Source organism: Pocillopora verrucosa, chromosome 14, assembly GCF_036669915.1.
Source record: "Pocillopora verrucosa isolate sample1 chromosome 14, ASM3666991v2, whole genome shotgun sequence".
NCBI classification, from domain to species: Eukaryota; Metazoa; Cnidaria; class Anthozoa; order Scleractinia; family Pocilloporidae; genus Pocillopora; species Pocillopora verrucosa.
This window is the reverse complement of record NC_089325.1, coordinates 11,530,622-11,545,090: the sequence shown is the minus strand read 5'-3', so window position 1 is coordinate 11,545,090 and position 14,469 is coordinate 11,530,622. Positions and strand designations below refer to the sequence as shown.

The window sequence follows — 14,469 nt, the reverse complement described above, 5'->3', positions numbered from 1 at the left end:
ATGACCATATAATGATTGATGTATACGGCTTGCTCCGTGCCCAACATAGCTTTGCCAGATGGAAATGAGGTAATATGAAGCAAGGTTAAGGTAAACTGACGAGGTGTAACTGTTGTCCTTCCCAATCACTGTGATATGCCAAGCTTTTGGGTAACTACAAAAATCTAGTCCCCTATCAAGATTAGCGGACCCAGTACATGAGGCTTACAGAAAAACATGATCGAGAATAAAATCCATTGAATTTCGGCTGCATACGAATGAGCTTATCAACAAAACTCTGTTAATGCAATGAACTAAATAGCGCCGGGAGAGAGTGGGCAGATAACATTTGCCGAGACTTTGGCGAAGATCAGTGGATCCAGATTTGGTAAAGGCTTTTCCGCAGCTGTGTCTTAGTATGTCACACAATGCTCCCCTCAAAACAAGCCACTGATGAAAACTAATTCTTTTGAGGGAGTGTTGCATGATATCCAATGCCCTGCATGTAGAGTCGCCTTTCCCTTCAGCTCTTCCCAATATTCGTATTGAAGGTAACTCTACACACACCAGACATTCTGCAAAGGAGACTACGTTAAGCTGTCGTGAAAGCATACAGCTTTCACACACTACTAATCTAGGATTGCTGATGAGCCATGCCACATAAAGATTACAGATTCACTTCGCTTCACATAATTAAAAAAAAAAGGTACAAAAGTCACTGAGTGTCCTTCATTTAATGTTGTCATAACACGAAACAATTACTGATGTTGTTCACCTAAATATATTACACACAAGCAAACGAGTAACAAATCTACACAAAAAGCTGAATGCACATTTCTTCCAATAGGCAAGCATAAGGTTTACAGCTTCATACAATCCGATATCCACCATGCCACCTTGAATGGAGTTGTGCTACCAATTGCCTAGTGGGAAAGTTTTTTCTTAAAACCCAAAGATTAGATACTAAAACTACACTTAAGTAGCTATAACTGAAATGGTTATGTTTTTCTGGTTTAAAATATTAATTGTAACTGTTACCTCTTACTTTGCTAAATACATACAGTACAACCACACTGACTCAAACTCCTGAGGGAAACAGAAAATATTTCAAACTGTTCAAGCCTGAGGGGATTTGATTTTTTCTGGTTAATTTTAAATTATCCAGTTAATAAGTAATTAGGAATCGTGTTTTTATCATTATTGCACAATTAAAAATCATTTTGAAATGTTTAGTTTGTTTTGTAAGAGCTTTTTTATAAGAATGTTAGGTTAGAGAAGTTTAGCCAGATGTATTACAGTTTGGGAGGTTTGACAATTATGACCATCATTTTGACTAAAGTTCAAGTTATCAGGGTAAATCTGGGCATAGGGAGAGTAAAATTAGTTCAGGTTAACCAAAGTTTAGTTAGTTGAGAGTAAATGACTGAAAACTGGGGTCAAATATAGGCAAAAACAAAATTTTGTTTCAGTTCATCTACTTCAAGTTAGCATGGTTCTACTGTATTTAAGATCGCAAAGGGCTAACAGACTTATGGCACCTATACACAACTAAATAACACTTTAATTAGGTAAGTCTAAAGACACTCAAACTTAAGAACTGCTCTCTACTAAGTGTACAGTTCACCTCAACATGATATTTTGGAGGTGTGATTTGCATAAAAATGTAAGCAGGCTCTCAGAAAATGGGGCACTTCTAAGTTTTTTAACGAAGGTTGCTACAAAGCACGAGTCCCCTTTAGGCATAAGTCAGTTGTACCTGCTAAGTATAACACACTGTTGACATAACATTATCAAGAGGAAACAACATATTAAGAATGACACCATATGTTGTCAGCAAAAATTATATGATCTTAATGCCTCAAAGTTCAACAGTTTTACACACATAATATTGCTCAGTAAAATTTAATTTCTGAATGTTGAATCTTCCCTTAACTCTGCAATAAATTATACCCTACATGACAGAACATCAGCAGGTAATACTTGACCTAAGTACTTAAAATTGTTAAGTTAAAAAATGCCCCTTCACAAAGACAATGATATTAACAATAATTTACAAACAAATGAAAAGAAATGAGTGCCCAGGGGGTAATTTTTACCTTGGGTGAAAAAAAATTTGAAAGTAACTTGAGAAACATGCTTTAACCCTTTCACTCCCACAAGTGACCAAGACAGAATTTCTCCTTACAATATCAATACAATATCAAGCAGGCAGGTGATGAGAATAGAGAAGAATATCGATCATGGGATTATTAGTTGATCCAATACCAAATTCTCTAAACTAACATCATAAGAATTGTATGGCAGATAGTAAGGAGAATTACTAATCAGATCTTGAGAGTGAAAGGGATAAGAAATTGAGAAGATGAGAAGAAAACATACAATACTTAAATACTTACACTTAACTTAAAAGATAGGAGCTGTTGTGACAAAAATTGCATGAGAAGAGAAGTGCTTCTTTTAAAGAAATGCCTTGTTTCCTTAACAATGACCATGAATTTCAATTTTACAGTTTTGATTTAACCATGAATCGGGCATTGGAACACTGAGTACACTGGACTAATGGTAACAAAATAAGAATGAAGATAAAAAATAATGTGTCTTAAATGAATAGAAAATTAACCAAAAGAGATGTGAGAAACTCCACCAGGAGGAGCATGCACTTTCACTGATGTATGAGCTGGTTCATCTTGGCCGCGTCCTGCAATGATGTCACTGCCTTTCCTTGGTGGGGGAGGTTTGGCTGGTTCTGTAGGCTCCTTAAAAAGTGAAGATTTTTGCCGTGCCTCCTGGTGAGGATTCACTGAGTGAGGCTTTCGCGGCTCAGGCTCAAAAGGTTGAGCCACTGGTGCAGGTTGGCTTGACTCACCAAACACACTGGAATGTTGCCTTCTTTGTTGACTTTGCTTATGGTGAGCAGCTGCTGTGTCAGGAGCAGGAGCAGGACCATCTGATGCAAAGACATTGGATTTGTTTCGAGCTGCTTGGCAGGCATTTACCTCCTTCTTAGGAGCAGGTGGTTCAGGTGCATCACCACCAAACAAACTGATGGATGTTTTCCCACCAGGAGGTGCAAGAACTCTGTTGTAAGAATAATAAAATAAACCTTATTGATTTATTTGATTGCACATAACTTACAGTATTACAATGAATTGCTTAGTAACCAGTCTGTATTGTGATTAAAGTTTTAATACAAAATCCAATTGATTTTAAATTTCCAAATGTCAATTTGTGTGTGCCCACTAACTTCTGGCAATATTTCACACTAGGTTCTCTCCAAGGTCTGGGTGAATGAAATAATTGCAAACTTTCTGCCTCATTTTTTATTGAATCGCTACTTCATATGGACTGATTCATTTTACTTAATTTTCAAAACAATTATCAAGGCTGTGCTCTGAGAAAAATAAAAGGGAGCCCAGAGCTCTGAAATGGTGGAATCCAGGGTGCCAAGCTTATGCTTTTTTAAAGAAAAAGCAAAAAAAAAAGAATCTCTAGTCGCCCAAGAGCAAAATTAGGTGCTAGGGACCACAGAGCATTGCCAGAGCACAGCCCCGATTACTTCTACCCAACAGGAAATACTCTCTTGTATTCTAAAATGAACTTGTTCACAAAATCATGTTTAGTGAAGCAAAAATTGCCTCATTAATTTTCAGTTTCACCAAGCTAATTTGTAGAGCATTTCTGACCGACCTATAGAGAACATGAAAAACCATATCTATGTGATGCAGGCAAAAGGGAGGTTTGAAACACCAAATATTTTGAAAGTTATATACAAAATAAAAATATAATCAGCAATGAAAAAAAAATAAAACAAAACAAACTTAAGCAAAACTGAAAATGTTGGGTTAGCAAATTCCTGAGGAGCCTGCAGAGGTCTCCCATGAGATCTTATAAACAAAAGTTTGAAAACCACAAAGGTCAAGAAAAGCCTGCTTATCCTGTGACTACTCTTAAAATAGGTGTCACTGTTAGAGAACATTACACAGCCAAGCACTTCTAAAAGCCGTGAAAATTGAAATTTCACACCTCATGATCAAAAATTGGTTTAAAATAAAAGAACAGTGATAAATACTTGACACCTACATGTTTGAAAACAGAATTTCCATTACTTTGCTATCACCATTCATCTAACAGTAGTTTAAAATAGTGCATAGTATCCCTCATCAATCTAACCTAATCGCAAATGAAGATATTTTGCCCAATATGTTGTGATAATTATTCATATAGTGACTGCCTTTTACGAGGCTTTTAAAGTACCTATCAAGTTAACTTTGATTGTAAATAACTTGTAAATCCACTGACAATATCAAACATAATATTGAAACTTGAACTCAAGAGCGAATTTCCTAGATAAAACACAATCAAGAAACAATATCAGAAGACCCCTCTAGATCAACATAATTAGAGGGACAGACACTATTTTGAGCTGACCCGCTCATCAGACTATGGAAACAACACAGAAATAACATCATTTTCGATGAACAGCACGATTTTAAGAAAACAGCACTATTGCTACAGCAATTTTGAAGTAAGAAACACTGCTAACTTATAGAGTAATACCAATGAAACAATGCTATGTTTGCAGTAGAAATTGATTGTGTTTACCTCATTGTCAGTTTCATTAAAAGTTGGATGTTTCATGGGCGATGAAATGTGAACATTTACTTTTTGTAATTAAGGAGTTGAAAGATTTTATTTGCAGAGTAAACAGGATAGGGATTAATCTTTTAGTATGCCCTTCTCATTTTCCTCTCAAATAAGTATTCAGTGTTTTTACGTGATGTTATGAAAAGGCCAAACTTTATATGACATAACCTTAACAGGTATACAACACTCCATTGTGTTATTTTTATTGAAACGAACAGCAACGAATTTGCATTTGCTTATGGTGGAAGAAACTTGATTGTCATAAATTGATATAGTGTGATTAAAGCGAATCAAGGAAACTATTCGGTGCTATCGTGTTTCACTGAAGGTTTTGGATAGTCCACCGAGTTAAAGCTTTCAAATTTTTCGGATCTTGAGAAGGCAACATCGTGAAAGACGTCTACTGATAAGCAGATGAATGTCTTCAAATGCCATCCATTTTAATTCAAATTTACAAATCAATGGCAACTTTCGCTTTCATCACCTTTACGCTTGATTGTAAGAGATGTTTGCCTTGTACAAATCATAATCCGAACGATCTTAGCCCATAAATTTATTTACACCTAACAGCTTTTTGCAGCGACAGATAACACAATTACTGACTATATTTCAGCGTGATGCCAAGCAAAACTTGTGAGATGTCAAAATTTGCCTTCGAGGCTTTTAATAATTTATGGCTTCGTGGATCGGCCTTTCAAATACACGCGGTAAAAAAAATGCTTTCTATATTGCAGGCGTTCAAAAGGAAAAAGGAGAAGACACGAAGACGATAGAGTTTCCTTCAACCATACCTAAATGGGGCGTACTGTTTTACTTCGAAGAATCAAACAGATCTATTTTTCCAGCGGCAGAATAAATCGCTCTATTCAAGTTGTATTATGAAGAAACAGCATGTATGCAAAGAAAACGCGGCAAGGTTTTCCGTATAAATACATCTACTTAATCCAAAATTTGAAGCATCCACGAGCTGAATGTGTATTTAAGATATATTTTGAGTGTTTTATCGAGCTAGCAAGTGCCACACAATCTCAGAATTCAACGCTTCTTAAGAGTTCTTCGTCACAATGACAAATTGAATTTACATAAACTACACACCAAATGTACCCGAGCGAGAAATCGAACAAGCAAAGGAAAAAGTAAACATACTTTGACAATTAATACTCCTTCAAACTAATATCCAAAACATTAACAATGTCTGGTAAATAAAAAGAACCTTTGCTTGAATCTGTTAAACAGAGAGAAGACAATACACAAAGGTCAAAACAAGCAAAAAGGACATTTCGTACGCGGAGAAGAACAGGTCTGCTTCGTAGAAAACCGTTTGAAAAAGCTGAAGATAACTTACTTCGTGGATATATTGGTCGAGTCCGTTATTCCGACTGTGTTATCGCAGCTCGCCATGGTTAGTTTGGTCAAACGTCTGAGCTTTGGCGCTCTCCGGTAAAGCCGTTTGAAAACTCCCTCCTAAATTCAACTGCGCTTCGGCCGGCGATACAAAATTTATGACAGGAAGTAACGATAATCAAAACAAAAAGTTCCCGGATGTACACAATCCAACTAAAAATTTTCAAATGGTTCTCCTTTCCTCCTCTGCTCTGATTGGTTTACTGAGAATATTGCCGCTGTCTGATTGGCTTCTCGTAACGAGATTGAATTTTGTCTCACCGCATGGTCGGCAGGGTTTCTCTATGCGGCGGGATTTATGGTAAAGTGTTCAAATTTTATTTTGCTTCCAGTTTCAACTCTCACTCTCCACATTTGCTTCGTTTTTGCGCTTAATTTGAAGTCTCAAAAGTTGAATATGGGAGCTGAGTGTGGTTTTCAAACAAAACAACAGCTCAACGAGTGTATTTTGCGCTGCCCTTGGTCGGAATACCCGCTTCCTCCAGTACACAGAGCTTGTCGAGATGGCGATATTCTTAGTTTGACCTATTTGACCATCCAAGGAGATAGGTTAGCAGTTTTTCACTCAATTAATGCTCAGGATCAATTCCTTATGTGGACACCTATACACTGGGCAGCTTATTTTGGAAAGGTGAGCTTCAAAATTAAGGATAGTTCACCCTGAATTTTTCAAACACTTTTGAGACACATTTTCCGTAATTTATTCCAGATCGAAAAGTCAGTCCGTTTCACTTTCTAGTCTCCAAAAGAATAACTGATTGGTCATTCTACAGTGATTAGAAGTTTGTTTTTGTATCCTACTCTTACTTTTGTCTAAGCTGGGCTGGTAACATCAAGAAAGCTGTGCTGTTTCTAATAAGTGAACTCTCAAGAGTTCTTATTGCAATATCGTCCACATGATCTCCAGTGTCGGTTGCTAATAACTAACCCCAAATACAAGCAAGGTAGCAACAACATTGATCATTTTTTATACATTTCCGCTTTACTGTTAACACTGAAATACAGTTCAGACGCCAGAGTGTCTTCGTTCTCATCTTTGTGCTCAATATATCGAGAGTTTGTCTGTCGTGACTTTTTATTGGTATATTACTGCTTTTGTGAAAAACACACTTCAGCCATTTACGTAATCTCCAAACACTTCCCTTTCATAGCACCGCGATGTGATGAAATTTACGGCGCATTCACCTTGTGAAAAGAGAGGAAGAATTAAAAAATTTTCGCCAAACGAATTTCCGTGTAGTTTACAGACTAATATATACGTGATGACATCCTTTTGAATGAAATCTCGGTTGCCGTGATGTTGATCATTAGTTCGAAATGTTTTAGTTAGGTACCAACGCAGTTAACTTTGAAAAGTTACTAAATTTGGACACTGGGTAATACTAAGTTTGTCTCTAGAGTATTCAATTCTTGGATAGAGTCAAATGTGATTATCACAAAAATTTTGAAAACTATAGGAATTTTGTTGTTCAATTTAACTCTAGTCAAAACAGGAAACTCTTCAGAATGAGGCCTGGAGCTTTCTTTACAAAACTTTTCTACTGTAGGACGGTTTTACCCGTTTCTGTAGTCTGACCATGAAACGCGAAAATAACCCTCGATTTTTCTAAAGATACTTACTGTTTTTGAATTGGTTTCATATTTTAACAGACAAAGATTTAGATCACTTATGCATGTATTACATGAATGAATAACGCTTTAAAGGACTTACGAAAATGTAAATTGTCTACAGTTTTGTTTTTTGAGGCAGAAATTTTGAACTGCAAGTTAATTCTAAGTTAGTTACCCAGTGTTTGACTTGGTTTTTTTGTTTTTCAATGAACACTGAAGAAAGTTTAAACACTTCTCGTTGTACATCATTGTTATCCACTATGGCAGTTATTGACTCATTCTCCATTCACCACCATATTATTTCTTGGGACAGACAATTCTTCATGGATAAAATATATGTTTAAGAATTGTCTATGGAGTCATAATAATAATTTTCTGCAGTTTTTGGGTGTTACAGTTGTTAACAAAGTTTTTTGTTCTGTTGCTGAGTGTTGTTAACTGTTATGGTAGGTCTAACCTTAACTTTGAAATAAGGAATTCATTGTCAATCAGTAATTAGAATTGATCAGGACTTAAGGGCTAGTCCAGTGTCTCTTTGATTATTTCTTAAAAACAGATGGACATTTCTGAATCAAACATAAGTCACTAGAATTTAGGAAGTCATCATCAACTTAATTAGCTCTTGATTGTGGAACAAAATCTCCTAGTTAGTGCCTTAAGAAATGAATAGAAAACATTTTGGAGAATATGCATACTGATGTAAAGGTGTAAAGGGTTACTACCAGGGTGATATCTTTGTAAGTTTGTTGATTTAAAGTAAAAAGTTACTATAAAGCAACATAAGAAAAGTTGGCAAATTTTCTATGTCAAAACCCTTGACTACTTCTATCCTTCTCAGGCGATATGGTTATACTGATGGCCTTTACTCAGGAGATGAAAAAAAGAGAAAAAGCAGTTTGGTCAAAAGGCTGACAAAATTCTCGAATTTCTAATCACAAAAATGTGTATGACTCAACCAATAGTTAAGTAAAAGATTTTTATATTTAGGTTGAATGTGTGAAGCGCCTTGTTGAGTGTGGATTAAACATTGATATAACTGAAGGGAGATTTGAACAGTCTGCAGCTCACCTTGCAGCCTTTGCTGGTCATGTGGATGTACTCCAATGGCTGCTGGAAAATGGGTCTTCTGGACAGAAGCAGGTAAGATTATTTATTGAAATTTCCTACTATATTCTGCCTATTGAACTTCATTTTCACCCTGAAGTAAGTTATTGGATTCCTAACTTCACTGATTTCAATGCTGTAGGATAGTCTTGGAGATACTGCAGTGCACAAGGCTGCTCGCTGTGGAAGCATTCAATGTTTGAGGTTGTTACAGGAATTTGGAACTCCCTTAAGGTATTCAAAACAATACAACAATTTAACTTGACTTTCAAACTTCTGAAGTGTATTATTTGAGTAAGTCACCCCTTCACCTCTTCACCCATTGAACTCCAATTCTTTTTGGTGTTTATAGTTGTCAAGATATTACTTGACTTCCTGTTCTATTCTTATCACCTTTCTGCTGAGGAATGTACTTTAATTGTAGATTAATTTACTTGTTAATCACACCTCTGAGCTTAAAGGTACAGTATGAGACAGTGTTCTTTGAAAAGGGATCGTAACCAACCTCTGTTGTCTTTCAGTACTTTCAACTTGTACCGGCAAACACCCTGTGACCTTGCTTCCTCACTTGGCTATGAACAAAGTGTTCAGTTCTTGAGAAATCACAGCTGTGCTACAGGTGAATATTTTCTTAGCCGGTCATACCTTAGTGATAATGATCTGTTAGTCACAATCTATATAGGAGAGCAAGCACAGTTTTTGCTAGATTTTTAAATTCCATATATACAGAGCACTCCTTGGGTAAGGCCAATTGTAGACCAGAGATACTTTCTTGTAATTTGAAATACATGTAGTTTTTGTGGGAATCATTTTTTTTGCCAAAAATTGTTACCTCAGTTTTCAATTAATTGTGTATCTTTAAAGTTTTTATTAATGGTAGGTTTGCATATATAACAACATTTTTGCCCATTTATTTCTTCATGAATGGTGAATTATCTTACTTAAATTCCAGTGTCAAGCCAGAGAAAAAGTAAAAGATTACTTGACGATGGAGACTACACAGAGCAAGCAAAAAGACCCAGGAATGGTGGGTATTGCCTCGCAGGACTATCCCTATTCTAAAAAGACTTTGTTGGGTGAGTTAGCTATTTTCTGAGATCTTAAGGCTTACCTTTTTTTACACCTGTCAGTATGCATATTCTCCATACTGTTCTCTATACATTTCCGAACATGCTGAGAAGGAGAATTTGTTCAACAATCAATGGTGATCAATTCCTTCATTTTCATGACCATTAATGTTTGATTCAGGCTTGATATTCTAAAGAGAAATTGTAAGCCTAGGGATCAAAGAATTAGGAAAAAAAAACATGTTACTGCTTTAAGACATTTTAACAAGTATTATTTTAATGTCAATTGTAGGTGTTGTGGAATATTTCGATCATCTTGAGGAACTTGGTCCAAATGCTGTAAATCACAATCTGCACATTTCAAATGATGAAAATCAATGGATAGACAGTACAAATAGTTTTCAGAATGGGCATGTAAATGATGAACATTTCAAAAGCACAAGTTACAGCAGTTGTCTCTCTGCTAAGAACAGTGATGTTGACATGCATAGTGATGAAGTTCAAGAAACTAATGCAATCGAAACAAATTCTAGCGATCTTTATTTAAACCAGCCTGTTAGATGTTTAAGTCTGTGCAGTCACATGCAGTAACTAGCTTATGCTGTCTATAAATTTATCCATTTGTAAATAGAGGTCAACTCAGAAACTCTTAAGATAAATGAAGAAATTCCCATATGGTAATGTTCACACAACTTTGGCCACTGCATATGTATTTATTTAGCTGTAAAGCCATTTTACCTTTGCATTAAATGTTGCTTCAAAGTGTTACAAGTTACCTTCAGTGTATATACATCATCATTCAGTACATAGTTGTAACATTCTACTTTGTCTGCTATTAAAAGGATCAAGGTACATGAACTGATATCAGAAATTTTGAAAAGTTGACATTTCAAGCATTGGCACATCTTTGAAACAAATTTGCTCTGATCCAGGGCAAATGTATGGTTGGAGTTTGTCTATCAGACTTTTGACTTAGGCTGATGCAAGAATACAGTGATCAGCTTGATAACATTTGCTATGGCAGTTTATGAACCTTAAACAACAGGTTGTTGCATGGATAACCTTGAAATTATTTCTTTTTCATGTCAACACAGCAAAATACTTTCTTTAGAAACTAATAGCCTTGTTGGATTACATTGTTTGCATACATTTTCAGTCCAGTGAACATAATGTCATGTGGCAACTTGGCAATTGACCACTGAAAAAATGTTCCTTAATTTAAAGTTGACTGCCAACTTAAGTGTGGCCACTCTGTTCCTTTGTTTTTTTTTTAAACATACTTTTATGAATTTAAAAATTCATTTAATTTTATTCATAAATCATTTTAAAAAATGATTTATGAATTTAATTGCATTTACTGTGCTTGAAAAAAATGTTCTAAATCTTTCAATTTCGTAATATAACAACTTAATGCAATATTCTATCTACATGAAATTATTAACACCTAAGGGAAAGGTTCTCAAAATGTATTTGATAATTGTAAATTTCTGGTAAAATAAACTGAAATTCTTCTGGTTGTAACTGGTTTGTCAGATTATAGAAAACACTTCGATAAAACTTTACTGGCTGGAGGATGCTAATTGTAATCAAAGTTTCTAATTTGGGATAGAGTAAAAAAAATTATACCTTGAGCCTGGTTATCCCAGATTTTTGCTACAAATGAAGACTGAGATTGTTAGCTACAAGTCCAGAAAGTTGAAAATGTTTATACTTTCTTGATGCGTACCATGAACAATTTTTGGAAATATATTAAATATATTTTGTATAATATTATTGGAACTCTATAGGCTGCATACTTATTACCCCCCTCCCCCTTTCTAATTTCAAAATTTATGTTCCTATGAGATGAACGACCAAAAGGCAAAGTTTTACAAAAATATATTTGCAGGTTCTATTTCAGAGGATTGACCTTAAGTGATTTAATAAAATTGGACTAGTTCTGTCTAAGACCCAGAGTTGTTATAATCTTTCTTTTCTCTTAGATATTTATTGGTTCAGTGATGATAATTAATAAAAAAGAATCAGTTTGCTCTAGGAAAAAAATAAACTATTTTATGTGAGCGCTTTGATATACATTAAATTATGCCCACCTGTACCTTCCCAGTCTTAAAATAGTGTAATTAAAAGAAGCACACTATTGAAAGTAGAGATTAATTTACTAGGATATGTAACTAAGAAACTGCATTTTTGCAATACTGATGGAATCCTGTTCTTTTTGGACTACCCTAATGCACTCTATTGCAGACATGGTGGCCTTATAGCCAGAACGCTGTTCTCTGGGTGGCGAGATCCTATTTCAAAGCATGGCCAAGATTATTGTTTATTATTTGACTTCCCTTTGACGTTACTAACTTTGTTTTTTTCTTTTCTGTTCAACTGGAAGATTTTTCATCTGAGTCACCAAATGTCACTGAACTGCCACACACCCATAAAACCCATCTTCATCTTTCGGTTCTTCCATTGTACATGAGTGCAAAGCTGTAACTGGCTCTTCCCCAAACTTGACATTGATCTATCTAGCATAACTCTCCTCAGGGATTTCCCAGACCACATTCCTCTTAAACTTTTTCTCATCTATTTTCATGATGCTCAATTGAGGTGTGTACTCGAGAATCAGTCGAAGGGATTCCTTCTATTGTAAATATTTTGCGCACAGTTTCCTCAACTGATTCTAAAAAATTTGTTTCCTTTACATCAGGTTTTGCATAGAGAAATTGATGCCCAAAGTGGCCACGACCAGAGAATCTTAATGTCATTGCACTTTTGGCTGCGATGGCTTCCACAGGTGTCTTGCACTGATGTAATATTTTTCCCTCTCTCTGGATTTCTTCAGCATTCTCAAGGCGCATGACCATAAGGGAAACATGCAATTTTTCAGAGGAGATAGTAGTTGGCCTCAGTTTCTCATCATATTTCGCAATCGAGTGTTGGATACCATCGACCTTTTTGTGTAACTCAGGATTATGAATGCGCACAGCCAAGAAAAAGTTTGGTTGTATCCCTTCAGGCCTTTTGTTTCTATGGGACAAGAATTTATTCAAATTTAGCATTCAATACAGTGGAACCTCGAATTAACGAAGTGGCAAGGGACTGGGGAAATTGGTTCGTTAAATTGAGGCTTTGTTATGTCCAAAACCTTGATTTAACGAATTTGCAGAAAAACAACCAATTGTTATATCGAGGACTGGTTAATAATTACTTTAAATTTTTTATGATGATGATGATTATTATTATTACTATTAATATCTTTTTTTGTGGAGTGACGTCGCGCTACCCAGCATTTTGGGATAAGAACGATTACTGTAAATAACATTTGTGCTTTAATGTCCATATGAAGCTACATATACTGAACAGGTCTTTACTTTTTTAAAGCAGGTAAGAGAAACGGAGAAACGACGAGGATTGATTCTTGTCGATTTTCTCGCATTTGTATTTGTCACGTGACGATCGTGTTTGTTATAACGAGGATTTTGTTATTTTGAGGATTTTTCCCCATACACTTTTTACTGGAAAATTAGCCGGGCTGAAGAGTATCGTTCGTAATACCAAGGACTTCACTTTGAAGAGTTTCGTTAAATCGAGGTTCCATTGTAGCAAATTTCGCTTTAATCCCCTTTATGCTTTTTGTTAGAGTGTTTGCTTAGTAGAAATCATCATCCGAACGATCTTAGCCCATAAGTTTAATATTTACACCTAACAGCTTTTTGCAACAACGTATACCAAAATTACGGACTACACTTCAGCGTGTGCCAAGTAAAACACATGAGATGTCAAAATTTGCCTTCGAGGCAGTTAATAATTTATGGCTTCGTGGATCGGCCTTTCAAATACACGTGGTAAAATAATTGCTTTCTATATTGCGGGCGTTCAAATGGAAAAAGTAGACCTAACGAAAAAGATAGAGTTTCCTTCAACCATGACTAAATGGGGGGTACAGTTTTACTTCGAAGAATCAAACAGATCTGTTTTTTCCAGCGGCAGAATAAATCGCTTTGTTCAATTTGTTTGAGGTAGAAACCGCGCGTACGGAAAGAAAACGTGGCAAGGTTTTCCGCATTAATGCATCTACCTAATCCAAAATTTAAAGCATCTGAATGTGTATTTAAGATATAGTTTGAGAGTTTAATCGAGCTAGCAAGTGCCATACAATCTCAGAATTCGACGCTTTTTAAGAGTTCTTTATCAATAACAAATTTAATTTACATAACCTACAGGTCTGCTTCGTAGAAAACCGTTTGAAAAAGCTGAAGACAACTTATTTGGTGGAGATATTGATCATGTCTCTACTCGTGATTTGATTGTTATCGCAGCTCACCATGGTTAGTTTGGTCAAACTTCTGAGCTTTGGCGCTCTCCAGTAAAGCCGTTTAAAAACTCCTTCCTAAATTCAACTGCACTTCGGCCGGACGTTTTCCGGACGTAGGCAATCCACCTTGAAATTTTCAAATGGTTCTCCTTCCCTCCACTGCTCTGATGGGTTCACTGAGAATATTGCCCCTATCTGATTGGCTTCTCGTAAGGAGATTGACTTCCGTCTCGCCGCATGGTCCTCAAGTTTCTCCAATTCGGTAGTGCGTTCAAATTTTACTTTGTGTCCAGTGTTGACTCTCACTCTCCGCATTTGTTTCGTTTTTGCGCTTAATCTGGAGTCTGAAGCGTT

At 35.9% G+C, this 14,469-nt stretch overlaps 2 protein-coding genes across 2 annotated transcripts; one reads left to right on the top strand and one right to left on the bottom strand.

Moving 5' to 3' along the window:
* Positions 1-694: 694 nt before the first annotated feature.
* On the bottom strand, positions 695-6,140 carry LOC131789722 (uncharacterized). The gene is made up of 2 exons (XM_059106894.2): positions 5,969-6,140; positions 695-3,057 (listed from the first exon to the last, which is right to left on the bottom strand). Exons 1-2 carry the CDS (start codon positions 6,022-6,024, stop codon positions 2,595-2,597), a joined length of 519 nt encoding a protein of 172 aa, XP_058962877.2. The 5' UTR covers positions 6,025-6,140; the 3' UTR covers positions 695-2,594.
* Positions 6,141-6,205: 65 nt separating this feature from the next.
* On the top strand, positions 6,206-11,445 carry LOC131789707 (espin-like). Its single transcript, XM_059106880.2, has 6 exons — positions 6,206-6,658; positions 8,626-8,778; positions 8,885-8,976; positions 9,264-9,361; positions 9,695-9,769; positions 10,102-11,445. The coding sequence occupies exons 1-6, from the start codon at positions 6,326-6,328 to the stop codon at positions 10,398-10,400; spliced, it is 1,050 nt and encodes a 349-aa protein (XP_058962863.2). The 5' UTR covers positions 6,206-6,325; the 3' UTR covers positions 10,401-11,445.
* Positions 11,446-14,469: the final 3,024 nt, after the last annotated feature.

What these genes read in the sequence shown, in the direction of transcription:
- LOC131789722 (XM_059106894.2), bottom strand. Translation starts at nt 6,024, where the DNA reads ATGGCGAGCTGCGATAACACAGTCGGAATAACGGACTCGACCAATATA. An exon ending in TCGACCAATATATCCACGAA is followed by an intron (nt 3,058 to 5,968) that starts GTAAGTTATCTT and finishes TTCTTACAACAG; the next exon opens with AGTTCTTGCACCTCCTGGTG.
- LOC131789707 (XM_059106880.2), top strand. Translation starts at nt 6,326, where the DNA reads ATGGTAAAGTGTTCAAATTTTATTTTGCTTCCAGTTTCAACTCTCACT. An exon ending in GGTCTTCTGGACAGAAGCAG is followed by an intron (nt 8,779 to 8,884) that starts GTAAGATTATTT and finishes TCAATGCTGTAG; the next exon opens with GATAGTCTTGGAGATACTGC. An exon ending in AAATCACAGCTGTGCTACAG is followed by an intron (nt 9,362 to 9,694) that starts GTGAATATTTTC and finishes CTTAAATTCCAG; the next exon opens with TGTCAAGCCAGAGAAAAAGT.